Source organism: Salarias fasciatus, chromosome 11 (genome assembly GCF_902148845.1).
Source record: "Salarias fasciatus chromosome 11, fSalaFa1.1, whole genome shotgun sequence".
Lineage (NCBI taxonomy): Eukaryota > Metazoa > Chordata > Actinopteri > Blenniiformes > Blenniidae > Salarias > Salarias fasciatus.
The window spans coordinates 33,627,027-33,642,240 of record NC_043755.1 but is presented as its reverse complement, the minus strand read 5'-3'; the positions used below and the strand labels follow the sequence as shown (position 1 = coordinate 33,642,240).

The window sequence follows — 15,214 nt, the reverse complement described above, 5'->3', positions numbered from 1 at the left end:
TAGGAGCCTCTTGAGAGCAGGACTTCCTGGTGTGGCCGCTGCGCCTCCTCCTCCTCCTCCTCCTCCTCCTGTCGAAGAGGAAGCTGTTGGTCTACAGTCTCTCAGAGCTTCTTCCTTGCAGCTTCGCTCTGTGAGCCGAGCGGCTTCATTCCACCTGCAGCAGAACCCGGTTCCTCACCTCCCAGGTTCTTCTCCTCCATCATGCTCGTCCTCCTCCTCCTCCCCGTCCTCCTCCTCCTCCCCCCCTGCTCCTCGGGCTCTCTGCCTCCTCCACGGAGCTCCTTCCTCCTTGGTGAGTCTCTTTTCTCATCTTTTCATCTTCCTCTGCTGATCAGGAAACTTGTTTTTATAGATTCAAACGTGACCTCCTGCTATTTTGTAGAAATGTTTTCCTAATATTGCTCGCAGCCAAAATGACACTAAAAGCTTGATTGATCGATTCATCATCGGCTCAGGCTGGAAGCTGAGCTAACAGTTTAGGGGAATGGTAACAGATCCACACTCCACTGGAAACAGCAGATAGTGCTAATGCTAATGCTAACTGTGGTTTTAGAGAGAAGCCCCATTCACACGAAAAAGAGCCAAAACGCCGATAATTCAGGGTGTTTGGGCCTTTTGTTTAAATCTAAATGAAATTACAAGTCACCAAAAACAATTCTATCCCAAGACTCCGGCCGAAGTGATGATTTGGAAAGAAGTTTTGCATTAGAGGGAGATGAACGCCACAGGATGTGACAGAGGCGTCGTTAGCTGTATGAAGATCTCGTTAGCTGCTGATCATTATCTTAATGGCATTTCTAATGGTGCTAGCATATTAGTGCTAGCATGTTGGCGCTGGCGTCGTATATGTGTGACCTGTGTGGTGCTTTCTCTTAGGTTTTACTCCAGATTTCTGTAAATGTAGCTCATGTTCAGCTAATGCTAATGCTAACGCCAGAGCTTGCCATTAGTAAACCGTACAAATATCTCTCTGTTGTCTTGTTCTCCAAAGTTTACTGTGGTTCTTGTTTTCATCAAAGACGGTTAATTGAATTACAGACAGACAGCAGCTTCAGCCAATGCTAAAGCTAACTGTGGGCAGGACAGAGAGACAGCGGCTCTACAACCACCAATGAAAGTAATGCTCTTCCTGAGACAATAGTAACTGTCAATAAGCTGCTTCTGTTATAGTCATAGTCACCAATTCATTCCTAGTCATCTTGTCAATATTTATAATTTTTTTTTGAGAAATCTTACAGAATTAGACAATTCTAAACTGTAATGCAGTAATATATTACTCAGAGTACTCAGTAACTTTGTGTGAGACGTTACAAAACGGTTTGAGTCACACGTTTCGATTTTACAATGAAGTGTGAAAACAGGAAAATGAAGCAACGGCTGACAGAAGTAGAGAAATACTCTTTCCTTTGAATTTCTTCTATAAACTACATGGCCAGTTGTAATCAGATTACTTTTCATCTGTAACAAGGAACTGTAGAATTAGTCACAATCACTGAAGTTTCGGTGAATTTGTTCCTTTTGTTGTATGGAAACAGTTGCAGGGCTGCTGTTAGCATTAGCATTAGTGTTATTCAAATTTGTGATCTCATGTATATTAGCATGTGCCCACTGTCTGTGTGATTAGCATTAGCATGTACCTACAGTCTGTGTGGTTAGCATTAGCATGTGTCCACAGATGAATTTAGATTTAGAGGAGTACATTTAAATATTTGAATGGGACGTATAAAAATGAAAAGGCTAAAAGTGTCCGGGTCCTTCACCAGGCGGTCGACATTTAGAAGCTCCTACTTCTCCTTTCCATCTCACCGCAACCACCATGTCTGGCACTATGTCTGTTACCATGGTAACCCTGAGTCAGGGTTGCCATGTCTGTCACCATCTTCACTCTTTAAGTGGGTCAGTGGGTCACGGGCATGGAAAATCAAAACGACAAACTCACATCCAACACACACACACAAATTAACTCAAACACACACATCCACAAATTACAACAGGCACACACACACACACACACACACACAGTGTTGGTTTTGTTCTCAGAGGCTTCTCCCTCGTACATGATTCGGGTGTGTGTTCCAGTTCGGCCTCGTCTCCTGGAGCTGATGGTTCGGGTTCAGCCTCGTCAGACCTAAACTCTGAGAGCAGCTTTCTTCTCAGAGTCTCGTGCAGTTTCCCTGCAGCTCCGAACCACTTCCTCTCAACCTGAACCACAAGCGATCGTCACCACAGAACAGGAAGTGCAACTCGCCCTGAGAACATGCAGCGTCTTCACCACTTGCCAGCTTTACATATCAGCCAACGGAGAACTGAGACAGTGAAGGACCAGAGGTTCTGGTCACCGGGACAGATGAACAGATGAATTCATGTTTAACACAGCTTTTCCAAACATCCTACTTTTATTTTGGATGCTGAAACTATTTTATTTTTTACACAGAGACAAAGTAATTCCTCAAAAACTAGCAGGATCAAAATCATTTGACCTGACCTTTTAATGGGGCCAAAACACAAACCGCTGCTGTTCAATCATGCACATTTTATCACGCTCACAACTGTAATCACCCAACTTTACACACAGTTTACAAACCTCGCTCAGGGTTTGAGCGTCACTGGAGAAGGAGTCCTGCCCAAAACAACAGAACTCAGTTTAAACTTTACAACTGTACAGCTGTTCCTTGCTGCTGGGGGGAGATAATGTACAGTAGACCTCAACTCCATGAGAAATGAGCATTAATACTGAGGAAAACTGCCTGATAATAAGCTTCCTCCCGTGAACTCAGGCATCTTTTCAGTTTGTGTGTGTGTGTGTGTGTGTGTGTGTGTGTGTGTGTGTGTGTGTGTGTGTGTGTGTGTTCTTGTATTTCTATCCTTGTCGGGGCCAAATGTCCCCACAAGGATAGCAAAACGTGGAACGACGTGCCTTGTGGGGACCTTTTTCCGGTCCTAAGTAGGAGAAACAGTGTTTTCTTGACCATGTTGTTGTTACTGAAAAAAGTAAAAGTGCAAAAACATTTCTTTAGGGTTAGGCTTTGTTGTGGTGTGGGTTAGGGTTAGGGTAAGGGTCAGGGTTAGGGGCTAGACATGAATGGGAGTCAATGGACGGTCCCCACAAGGATAGAAATACAAGACTGTGCGTGTGTGTGTGTGTGTGTGTGTGTATTTGTGTGTATATGTATGTATGTGCGTACCGTCAATCTTTCAACATGGCCTCTCCAGCCAGATGCTGTGGTAACATTTTAAATGAAGATTAAATTTTCCCACGCCCCCTGAATGCAGCACGGGTTTGAGATGAAACCGATGAGATTTTGAGATTTTCTGTGTTCAGACTCCGGAATCAGACCGTTGATCCACTTCAGCCTCCCGGACGTCAGCCACACCACCACGCTGCTCCTCAGCGCCGACGCCTCCACCCTGTACGTCGGGGCTCAGGATGCCCTGCTCTCATTGGACGTCAGCCAGAGTGATGCCATCAGACTGAGGAAGCAGGTGGGCGGCAGGGTGTGGTCTTTGTGCTGGTCTCTGTGCTCTCTGTGTGGGTCCTTGTGCTCTCTATGGGGGTCCCTGTGGTCCCTGGTGGTTTCTTCTGGTCTCTCATGGACTCGTCTGTCTCCAGGTGCAGTGGAGTCCCTCTAAGGCCAACATCGAAGCCTGCATCAACAAGGGAAAGAAAGCAGTGAGTCTGGACACTGCTCCACCCTCTCCCTGTGTTGCCTGTCCTAGAACGCCCCCCCAGTGCTAACTGCCCCCTGCAGAACTGCCCCCCGTGCTAACTGCCCCTCTGTTTACAGGCGGACTGTCTGAACTTCGTCCACGTCCTGCAGCAGATGAACTCGTCTGTCCTGTACGCCTGCGGGAGCTTCGCCTTCAACCCCAGAGAGGCCTATATCGTAAGGCTAATGCTAACGGCTAGCTGTGAGCGGCTGCTAGCCCACTGTAATACCTGTAACACCCCACGAGCCAGAAGTTCTCTGAAACACTGAACCTCCAGCTCTGACGTTCTCCTGCTTGCCTTCAGGACTCTGAGAGCCTCTCGGTGGTCCACAGCGTAGACGCTAAAGGCCGCTGTCCGTTCAGCCCCTCGGAGAGGAGCTCGGCCGTCTTCCTGGGTCAGTCCTCACTCGGAGTGAAGCTGAGGTTCAGACAGTTCTGTGAAAGCTGAACATCTCCGTGTGTTCTCCGTGTGTTCTCCGAACAGACAGCGAGCTCTTCACCGCCACCACCACCGACTTCAGGGGCACGAAACCGCAGATCTCCAGGTTCTTCAGCAAACATGGCCGCCCAGACGTCAGCCTGGACTCGTCCATCAGTTTACTGGAAGGTGACAGGGCGTTCCATTGGGTCAGAGAACCGAGACTTTAGAGCCACATTCCATGCCAGAACACCTGAAACTGGACCCAAAGCTTCTTCACTTCTTCACTTTTCTGCCGAAAACTCAAAGATTTGTTCTCATTTGAAATGTCTACAGTGTAATTCTCACTTTCTAAATTTATTTATCTGCTCACGTTTCTTCAATTGACAATATATGAAAATATAGCATGAAATACCATCTGTGACCACTAGATGTCACTGCATGACAACAGAAAGCTGCTACAGCACCACAGAACAGCCTCCACTACTCGCTAAGTGAAACTAAGTTAAATGTTTCCTAAATGAATAACGTCCTCTCCCATCCAGATGACCTGACTCTCACGTCTCTGTCCTCACTTCCTGTTTCCTCTGTCCTCACTTCCTTCAGACCCGACCTTCATCAACTCCTGGTCCAACCCATCCCAGGAGAAGATCTACTTCTTCTTCAGTGAGGTCGGGACAGAGTTCAACTTTGTGGAGAAGCTGAAAATCGCCCGGGTGGCCCAGGTCTGCAAGGTGAGGAGGCGCAGGAGGCGCAGGAGGCGCAGGAGGAGCAGGTGTTCCTTAGAGGAGGAACCAGTGAGAGTGTGATGGCTTTATTCAGGTTTAGTTCCACCGGAAGGTTCTGCGTTCGCCGTCCTCCTTCATGGTCCAGGCGCACTCAGTCTCAGTGTGGAACCTGTCTGTCCCTACAGGACGATGTGGGAGGACAGAGGACTCTGCAGAAGAAGTGGACATCCTTCGCCAAAGCGCCTCTGCTGTGTCAGTCCTCCAGACAGCTTCCCTTCAGCGTTCTGCAGGACGTGTTCACCCTGCAGCCACCAGAGGGCGACAGCGACGACGCCAACACGCTGTTCTACGGCGTCTTCACCTCGCAGTGGTAAGAACAAGGACCTGAGAGATGCATCTGCTGGGACCTGGAACCACAGGTTGGACCTCCTGTCACGTTTGGCGCCGTTGTCTTGTGGTCCAGGTCCACGAGAGCAGAGTCCGCCGTGTGCGTCTTCAGGCTGCGGGACATCCAGGGCGAGTTCAACGGGAGGTACAGGACCTTCGACATGCAGAGTCACCAGTTGAGTCCACTCGTGGAGACGCACTCGTACCTGGGACAGGTGAGGAGGTCAAAGGTCACCCGGTGAAACGGCCCGAACACGTTATCTCACAGCTGAATGGACAGACGGTCTGTGTTAGCATGTAGCAGTGCTCCTATACTGGAGCATTACATTTGACCCGTTGATGATTGAAGTGCGTCCTCGTCTTCTTCCAGTGCGGCCTGGCGGGTTCTTCCGACACTGACCTGGCGGAGGTGAAGAGGAGCTTCCTGACCGGCGGCAGCGGCGTGAAGCCGGTCGGATTAGCTCCGCTCGTGGTCTCGTCGGAGCAACGCTACATTCGCGTCGCCGCCATGAGGACGCGTGACGTGGACGGCAGACAGCACACTGTCCTCTTCCTGCTGACAGGTGAACTACGACCTCCATCGTACCTGATCTCAGGCAGTTTCTCGTGTTCTGATGCAGATCTGAGATGAAGGATCAGATTCTCTGAGGGTTCCAGAAAGAAAACTCTGTGGAATGTTCGTCTCTTCCTCAGTTCATCTTTCTTCTTCTTTTCTGATGTGCAGAATCGGGATTCCTCCATAAGGTGGCGCTCTCAGATTCAGGTCCTCGAATCATTGAGGAGATTCAAGTTGTTACCAAACCAGAGGCGGTCCAAAGTCTGGTCCTCTCCCCTTCCAAGGTAACATCAACTAAGAGATAACATCCAGATTGCAGAGCACCTTCCTCATCTGAGACCTGATCCAGACCTGTCCCGATCCTCCATGTTTCTGGCCCAGAGGAGCTCACCTGGTCCACCTTTCTGTCCCTGCAGGGGTTTCTGTACGTGGGGACGTCTCAGGGTGTGACCTCCATCCCCGTGGCCCACTGCTCCGTCCACAGGACCTGCAGTCAGTGTCTCCTGGCCAGAGACCCTCTGTGTGGGTGGCACCGGACCAGGAGGGCCTGCGCTGGTCTGAGCGGGGTTCCAGATGGTCCGCAGGAACTGTAAGCAGCCTGCTGGGCTTCTCCTGATCCAGAACCAGCTCACCCTTCCAAAGGAACTTTAATGCTAATGACAGCCGCTGTGGATGCAGGCTAATGCTGACGCTACTGACAGCTGTTTGAAGTCATGATGAGTTAGCGCTAACACTAGCGTTAGCCAATGTTTCAATATACAAAAAAACTGAAGAAACCCCTGAAAATAATTTTTGACTCTATGATACATTTTTAATTTGACCTTAAATTTAGACGATAATTCTTCATGTTACGAAACTATTTTTTCTAATGCTTGGTTTTAAAAAATGTACTTTATTCTCAGATTCAGAAAGGGAAAGAAAATAGCTTTCGGGCTAGTATTAGCATCATGCCCACAGCGGAAGATGAAGTTAGCTAACACAGCGGAGACTCGCTTGCTGAGAAGATGCTATTCTTGTGAGCAGACAGCCAGCAAAATGTAAATTGAATGTTTCTCTAAGCACGCTTACTATGGACGATGTCAATGCTAACCCAACGCTACATGAAATGAAAAAAATCTTTGTTGCTTTCAGGAGGACTGAGTTAGCTCAGGATTGATTAAACAGCTGTGGGTAATGCTAGTGCAATCGCTAATGCTAACAGTGAGTTTTGCTTTACAGAAGCTGTAACCAAGTTATTAATTACGTGATAGTAATCTGTTACTATGTGTTGTAGTGGAGTACTCAGTGACGTTCTGTTCGGTTCCTCAGGGTTCAGGATCTGGACGGTGGGAAGGTGGACGAGGAGTGTGGAGGACAAACTACAGCTGGAGAACATCAAGGTGAAGGTTCTTCAGAGAGATAATTGGAGTGAAGGACTTGGGGGGTGGGGGTCTTCCTAAGCCCCGCCACTTCAGAAGGCAGTTCATATGGATCCTCTGAAATCCAGAATGGACCTGGATGGACCTGTATGGTCCTGACAGCCGATGAATGGTCCTGAATGTAAGCCACAAACTGTAGATTCGGTAGGACTGGACAGGACAAAAAGACCGCGATAGTCCCGCATTCTCTCCAGGTCCCAGTCAGACCAGGCTGCCACAAAAACAGGAGAGGATCCTTGTGGATCTTTTTAAATGGGCGGGATCGCCCTCGACCTGGTCCCGAATGTGATCCGCTGCCATCACAAACGGAGCGAATCAGGACAGATTTGTTGTAAGAGACAAAAACTGTGTCCTGATCCACTCTGTGTGTCGCATGTTTCATAGTCCTTCATGGCTTTAATGGTCCTGAAACGTCCAGAATGAGTCTGAATATTCCTGAACAGATATGAGCCATCCTGAACGGCCCGGAACGATCCCAAATGATCCTGGCTGATCCAGATTTGTCCTGACCAGTCCTGAATGGGCTGAGGAGAACCTTCCCTGAGTGTGTTTTCTTCTTGCAGAGGTCCATGTTGCTTTGGGTGAGGTGGTGAACCTTCGCTGTCAGAAACCATCCAACCAGGCGTCTGTGAGCTGGACCTCCCATCCATTCAAATCTCTCTCCGAGAAGCTCTTCATCCGGTCGGCTGATGGCAGCCTCCGGTTCCTCGCCGCCGCCGACACCATGGGAACGTACCGCTGTGAAGCGGAGGAGGGTGGCCACAGGGAGGTGGTCTCCAGCTACGAGGTACAACAGACCGCCCAACCACGCTCCCTCAACCCGCTGCCCAGGGTCCCGGAAGAGCCGTACGAGGACATTGTGACCGAGAACCCAGAGTTGGTGAGCCAGTCTACAACAGAACGTGATGGGAAGGTCACTGTGGACGATGAGACCGTCCTGCCAGAGCAGGGCAGCAGCTCCACCAGTCTGACCTCCAAACAGGACCCCCTGTCCGTCCCGCAGCCCTGCATCAACCAGAAAAGTTACGGCAGTGAGCTGGTGGTCGTCTCGGTCCTGCTCGTCTTCATCGCCGCGGCGTTCCTGGGGCTGCTCTACCTGTGGTGTCGGAGGAAGAACCAGCGAGGGAACGGGAAGCCCGGCGGTATCCTGGACAGGTGCTTCATGAGCGGCCCCGACGACGGAGGGCCCGACCTGAAGGTGGAGCTGTGACCGTTCATCCTCAGTATGGCCACCAGAGGGCAGACCGCAGTCGGTTGCTTGTAGGCTATCTGTGAAAGAACCATCCTACTCCTTCAGTAAGGCCCCGTTGACATGGCAACGTCTTCAAGTGAAAACAAACTTTCATTTCATTTTGGGATTTCAGATAGACGGCTGGATAGATGGAACTTCAATGATCCGTTGGGTGAGGTACCTCGAAGAAATTGTAAGTCTGAAAGAAAAGCTCTCCCGAGGTGGTGGAATTTATCAAAAACACTCCAACTCCACCTCCATGGAAATGGGAAAACTTTAGTGTCCTGACTCCCAGTCCATGTTCTCCTGGGACCTAAAGATTCCTTTTGTTCTGCTCATGCTCGTTTCCCTGTCCTGTCACAATGATGCACATATTCCAAGATGGCCGTCTGAGGCAAGCGTCGGACTCGAGCTGAGACGATTTATTTAATGGATATAATGAAAAGAGCAGATGGACGGAAGTAAAGAAATGCAGTTCTTTTTATAGCTGTAGTTTAAAAGTTAATTGAGAAAGAAGGAAAAGAAGCAGAGAGTGGAATTAGTTTATTTCCTGTAGATGTAAATAGGCCAGGTCCGTCTCCCATCCAATCAGAACTCTTCACAACCCCCAGGTCTTAAAATGCGATTAAATTAAGGCGCGTTTTACGTGGAAACCTCAATTCAGAATGACTATTTCCATGTAAAGTGAAAAGACAGTCATTGTGTAACCGTGGCTCCATTCCTGTGCTGCCACTGTTGAGTGTTCTCTGAGTAGTTTCATTACAAAAGCAGCCAACAGCGCCCACTGGTGGCCTGTAATGCACAAATGCTAAACTTTCCAGAAACAAGAATTCAGAAATGAAACGTTTTCACTTGAGATGATGTGTAAGCGAGACCTTACTCTCTTTCTTCTGTTATTTTTACATTTTTATTTTCTCAAACCGTTATGAAACAAAAAACTCAGGATTTTTCTGTTTTTGAAAGGAATATATATTTTAGAAATTCCTCATTTTTAAGCTGTGAACATGTGACACTCCTCACTTTATTCTGTCTTCATGCACAAGCTTTTTTATTTAAATAGTTTTAATCTCGCCTACATTAAGATCCTCCCGCTCTTGTTCTCAGGCAAAGTAAAATACTGCAGTTTGTAGATGTTGCAGTGACAGTGTGAATGTTAATTAAATATTTTTTTTAGTTCTCTCTGTTTTATGTATTTCATGTCTGACGTCAGATTTGATGTTATTTAGAACCAAATAAAATCATAATTATTGTCCATAAGAACGAAGATAATGATGAATGGTGAGATTGCGTTTGTTGGTCTCTGTCGCCTCCTTGTGGCAGATGTTATATGACATGTTATATTTGATTTGATTCTAAATTGATTCAAATAAACTCCACCTGTTTTTGTGATGCTGTATTGTTCAAATAAAATATTTAATTTTGTCCAATCTCTAGAATTGAAACAAATTGCTGACGATCTTGTTTTTTTTGTTTGTTTGTTTTTTGTTGTCATTATTATTACTTCTGATTGAAATTCAATTTCACAGATCTCAGGTTGTTTTTTCTGCTCTCATATATGTAAAAGGTAAAATGATCTTTTTATTCAGTGTTTGGATGTTTCAAATTCAAGATTCAAAAATATTTATCCTTAGGTCAATTCAGTTTACAGTGAGTGAGTCTTCCCATTTTGTAACACACCTAAAAACAACACAAGACAAGACAAAGTGACGATTGTGCTACAGATAAAAAAGCAAAGGAGATAGCCCCGAAGTAAAAGCATAAATAAATAATAAATAAAAAATGAAAATGACTGAAAATGAGTCAGAATCCGCGAGATAAGAATGTGCCATCCATGAGATTAAGATGAGAGAAGCCATTCAAAAAATAACTGTATAAGTTATATTTCACTTCCTCTCATTTGTTTGAAGCACAAATTGCTGCTGGTACAAAGCTGTTTTTATAACCTTTAGTTTTACAGACCGGTACCCTGAACCTCCGACCTGAAGGGAGCAGCTGAAACTCACCGTGAAGAGGGTGGGAGTCATCTCTCAAACAGAGTTTGCTGTTTGGTGTACAGGAATTGTGGGTGAAGCTGAGACTCTCCAATCAGCTTGCTGGACCATTTAAGGATTTGGTGTAAACAGTTTTTGTCTTTTATTAACACATTTCCAAACCATGAAACAAGACAAAAGGATTGAATTCAATTTATTTATTTATTTTTCGAACATGTATAAAGTGAAGAAAAGAAAAAAAAAGATAAAAAAGAAAGTCAATGCAAATCAAAGAAAAAAGAAAAAAACAACAACATAACAGCATCGTTCGAAAAAGGAGTAGGAAGAAGTAAAAACTTTTAGAGATTCCTATCCCTTTTTAACTATTACCAAGTTTTAAAATCATACATCATAGGACATCATATAATATAATGTGAAATAATATAATATATGTATACATATACCATGCAGATATCCCTATAAATACATTATATATACCCACACATACCATAGTTATCCCCATAAATATATACTATATAATAGGATAATTATAACTACAGTATAACAACAATATATCAATTTCCACTATATGTATAATACTCAACACCATTTGTTATCATCAGGATAAAACCGATTCAATAAAAGCACGATAAAACAGGATCCACATAGTCCTGCCAATGTTAAAAAATGACAGTTTTCTCAGACAAAACTGTGTCATCTGCATACTTTAAAATAGTTCTGTCCTCTCTGCTGCTGCGGCACGTTTGTATACAGAATGAACAGGAGAGGAGAAACACACATCCTTGTGGGGATCCAGTGGAGGATGTAACTGATCCCAGACAGTTCCATTCACTCTCACTTTCTGTGTCCTGTCAGTTAAACAGTTCAGAATCCAGCCCACAAGACTGTGACTTATGTTAAAATGGTCTAAAAGCCTTGAGGCTAAAACGTGGGGTTTGCTACGTTTTGATGGCACTGCTACTTCGATTAATGTTACGGGGAAAGAATAAAGATGCCAACATGCTGAGTTTGACGTTTATATAAATTTATTACAACTTTTTTTTATCTGTTTTTCTTGTTTTTTTTTTATCTTTATTTTACTTTTTTTTCTTTTTGGTCTGTTACATTACAAAATATTTAGTTTCATTTTGTTTTGATTCTCTATTTTGTTTTGTATCTTTAATTTTCCTTTTTTTATCCATTCATTGGGTCTTGAGATTTTTTCAGATTTTGTTTTATTTCTTTTTTTCTTTTTGTTTAATTCTCATAAGTGACGTCACATTAAAAATGGATTCTGGTAAATGACGCCGTGCTGCTTTCAAGTGCTGTTGGAAATATTTCCTCTCCCTTTATCACACGTTGATGTTTAGTTAAACTTTAAAACTTTCTTACACAGAACTTTAATCTTGAGACTTGACTTCAATAATACCTGCTGTTTCATTCAATATTCACTACTCAAACATGGAGTTACATTGCTTAATATCACAAGCCGTCTGAAATGTATTTTAACCTGTGATGTGTTTTAATAATATAATAATTTCCACTTCATATTTAACCTCCAATAAAGAAAACATATTTCAGAAACCCTAAACTCTCATAACTTTCCCAAAAATATCATTAAAGTTGATATTTGTAATTTCATTCAACGTGACAACTAGACTGCTGTAAATATTTCTGCTGAAATAAAAGTTATTATTGGTTGATTTCCATAAATTAAATACTAGGAACTATAAAATACAGGAGAACTACCCAGAAATCACAGGAGGTTTTTTTCGGTCCTGTTCTTGTGATTTTTTTTTTTTTTTTTTTTTCTGTTAATACTAGCATGTCGGATTCTTTCGCTGTGTCAGTGAACGCATCTCTCCCTGTGGCTCGTCTCTGAAGGTTTATTTTTTCTCAATTTTTCCTGGAACAAAAGACGTTTTTCCAGCAGGTAATCTTTTTTTATCATGTACACACAGTCGGCTTTAAAGGGTTTCACCTGTTTCACGGGTTTTAATCTTTTTGTGCAGCTGTTGCTTTGTGGATATGTAGTTTGGTTTGTTACTGCGTCACGGATTCGCTCGTTTTCATTGCACTGCCTTTTATTTAAATCATTTTTATTGTTATTAAAGTAGCTTTGAAATATGTTTTAATCAAGAAACTCCAAGTTAATAACTTCAGAATGAAACATCTGTGTTTTAACAAGCAGAAACTCAACAACTACGTCTGAAAAATAAGAATTGCGGAGTTTCACTTCCTGGTGGCTCAGATGCGATCCGCCACCAGACTCCCTTCAGTAATGACACGTTTTAACACTTTCATACCTTTTTATTTGGCATAAGCATTATTTTGAGTGAATTTCAAGAGCTCCTGCGACTTATGTACATTTTTGTGGGGATTCGTCTGATTTGTTCAGTCATGCTTGTTACATATAACTTATTTAGAATGAAAAATATAAGAACACATTGAGCAGGATTCAGTGGGCCTTTTTAAAATACACTAACATGTGGAAATATATATTTTAGATGTTATTATCTTTTTAGATTACAGGTGATTTGTCTGTTTACAATAAAGAGAGTGATTCTCGTAATGGTCATCTCATAATAACAATTTAAAGATATTTGAGACTAAAGCTGGAAAAATGCCATTATCTGAGGTGTAATGCCAGTTTCAACCAGCAGGAGGTGAAGTGAGTCAGTTTGAGATCAGGTTAAACAGCAGTGACTCAACAGTCCCCTGTAGACAGAGGAGTCAATAAAATGTTCCTTTTAAGAGATATTTCACAAATCTGCCAAAAACAATTTCTTCACCAATGTTTGTAAAGGTGTGTAGTAACATGTTTCTAATTGTTGAAATTCAACTCTTGTGGGGAACTCTGAAAAATCACTCTATTGTGGAAAAAAAAATCCTGAATATAATTCATGTTACCGCTCTCGAACAGTCCATGCTGCTTTCTGCTCACAGAGTCACTATAGTGACCTTTGACCCTTCCAATTGACTGAAGGCTCTTCCTCTGTTTTTTTTTCTTTTTCTCCAGAATCCCCTCTGAGCTTCCTCATGGCGTCCACGTCTGTCACCAAGGTCGGGGGGGTGGTGGTCGTCACTCAGGTCATTCCCAAAGATGAGGCGTCCCTCCAGCTCCAAGCCCCGCCTGCTGACCAGGCCCCGGCCTGTGCCCCCCAGGCCCCGCCCCCTGAGCCCGTCAAGGTGGACGACATGACGGCTGCCTTCCTGCAGGGACAGCCACTGGTCCTCGGGGTGAGTCTCAGAAAGACACATCAAGACACTGAAGACAAGTGAGAGGTGACAGAGATAAACTCTGTGTGTGTGTGTGTGTGTGTGTGTGTGTGTGTGTGTGTGTGTGTGTGTGTGTCCAGGTTTCTCAGATCTTCATCGGCGTGATGCTCGTCCTCTTCAGTTTGACCACCCTCTTCTGGTGGACGCTGATCATACACCTCCCGTTCGGCCTTGCCTTCTTCGTACGTAATTTAACACCAGCCTCAGGTCTCCTGCCATGTCTGGTCTGTAGTTTAACACCAGCATCGTGTCTCTGCTGTGTTCAGTTCATCATATCTGGATCTTTGGCTGTGGCGGCGGGGAGAAAAACGTCCGTCCCTCTGGTGAGTTTCAAGAAACTTTCTCTTCCCGCTTTTACTTTCAGAATAAAATTGTTCTTAAGAAAAAAAAAAAAAAAACAAGCTAGTGTTGATCTCGATTCAGAGAGAGGTTCTGGACCTCAGGTTAGAGACCCTGAGACGTTCAGGCGGGGGACAGCTCGGAGGGCCCCCGAGAAGCTGAAGTCCATGTGTCCTGTGTGCAGGTGTGGGCGTCTCTGGCGTCCCACCTGCTGAGCGCCCTGGTGGCCGTGGCCGGGATCTGCTACGCCAGCGGCCTGATGGCGACACAGGCCCCGGAAAAGACCATCTGCATCCCCGAAAGCATCGAGTACCAGTTCCCAGACAACCCGTCCGAGGTCTGGATCCGGTGCATCGATCAGATGTGGATCCTTACTGTAAGTCCAGCGGGGGATGGGGGGGCTATACCGAGGGGGCAGAAATTCCGCCGGGGGGGCAGACTCTCAGGTCTCTCCTCACTGTTCTTCCAGAGGACTCTCTACGGTCTTCTGGGCTTCGCCTTGGTTCTGCTGGTTTTCCAGGCCGCCGTCTCCATCAGCCTCTGTGTGTTCTCTGGCAAAGCTGCCAGACTCCGACACACCTACAAACCCGTCCAGGTAAGGCCCTACTTCAGTTTGTAGACCCCCTTCACTCTGTGGACCCCCTTCACTCTGTAGACCCCTTCACTCTGTGGACCCCCTTCACTCTGTGGACCCCCTTCTCGCAGTAGATGTTCTGTTTTTGTTCCATAAAAGTTGACCCATTGTTCTTGGCTCGGCAGACCTCCTGTGATGGGCGTCCCCTCCTGGCGTCTCCCTGAGAGACCGATGAAGTTCTTCCACGCTGCTGCGTCGCTGCGTCATCTTATTACCTAGAACCACTTTTCTTTGCCCACTTCTGTCACAGACATTCTGGTACAGTGCATTCTGGGATATATCTGCTTGAAGTGATAATTACTCTCCGCAGATCAGACGGAGGAATGTGGCATTTAATTACGCTAATGTTAGAAATAAAAGATGCTCTGCTCTTTTTGCATGATTTGATTCTGTTTTTGTGCTACAACTGATTTTTCTATCAAACAATTAAAATCGGATTTTTTTTTTAAAAAGGTTTCCTTGGATTTTGATTTAATGATCTATCAGGAACTTAGGAACCAATTGTTTGTCTCTGAAATGAATCATATATATATATATATATATATA

General features: G+C 45.0%; 2 protein-coding genes across 2 annotated transcripts; both read left to right on the top strand.

Moving 5' to 3' along the window:
- The first annotated feature begins 93 nt into the window (after positions 1-93).
- On the top strand, positions 94-9,882 carry sema4aa (sema domain, immunoglobulin domain (Ig), transmembrane domain (TM) and short cytoplasmic domain, (semaphorin) 4Aa). Its single transcript, XM_030101880.1, has 14 exons — positions 94-292; positions 3,323-3,483; positions 3,611-3,670; positions 3,786-3,884; positions 4,013-4,103; positions 4,193-4,315; positions 4,733-4,860; positions 5,040-5,224; positions 5,318-5,456; positions 5,612-5,804; positions 5,966-6,081; positions 6,214-6,386; positions 7,106-7,176; positions 7,779-9,882. The coding sequence occupies exons 1-14, from the start codon at positions 202-204 to the stop codon at positions 8,423-8,425; spliced, it is 2,277 nt and encodes a 758-aa protein (XP_029957740.1). The 5' UTR covers positions 94-201; the 3' UTR covers positions 8,426-9,882.
- Positions 9,883-12,241: 2,359 nt separating this feature from the next.
- Positions 12,242-15,123, top strand: LOC115396184 (membrane-spanning 4-domains subfamily A member 4A). The gene is made up of 7 exons (XM_030101899.1): positions 12,242-12,349; positions 13,436-13,656; positions 13,776-13,877; positions 13,962-14,018; positions 14,219-14,410; positions 14,504-14,629; positions 14,794-15,123. Exons 2-7 carry the CDS (start codon positions 13,456-13,458, stop codon positions 14,830-14,832), a joined length of 717 nt encoding a protein of 238 aa, XP_029957759.1. The 5' UTR covers positions 12,242-12,349; positions 13,436-13,455; the 3' UTR covers positions 14,833-15,123.
- Positions 15,124-15,214: the final 91 nt, after the last annotated feature.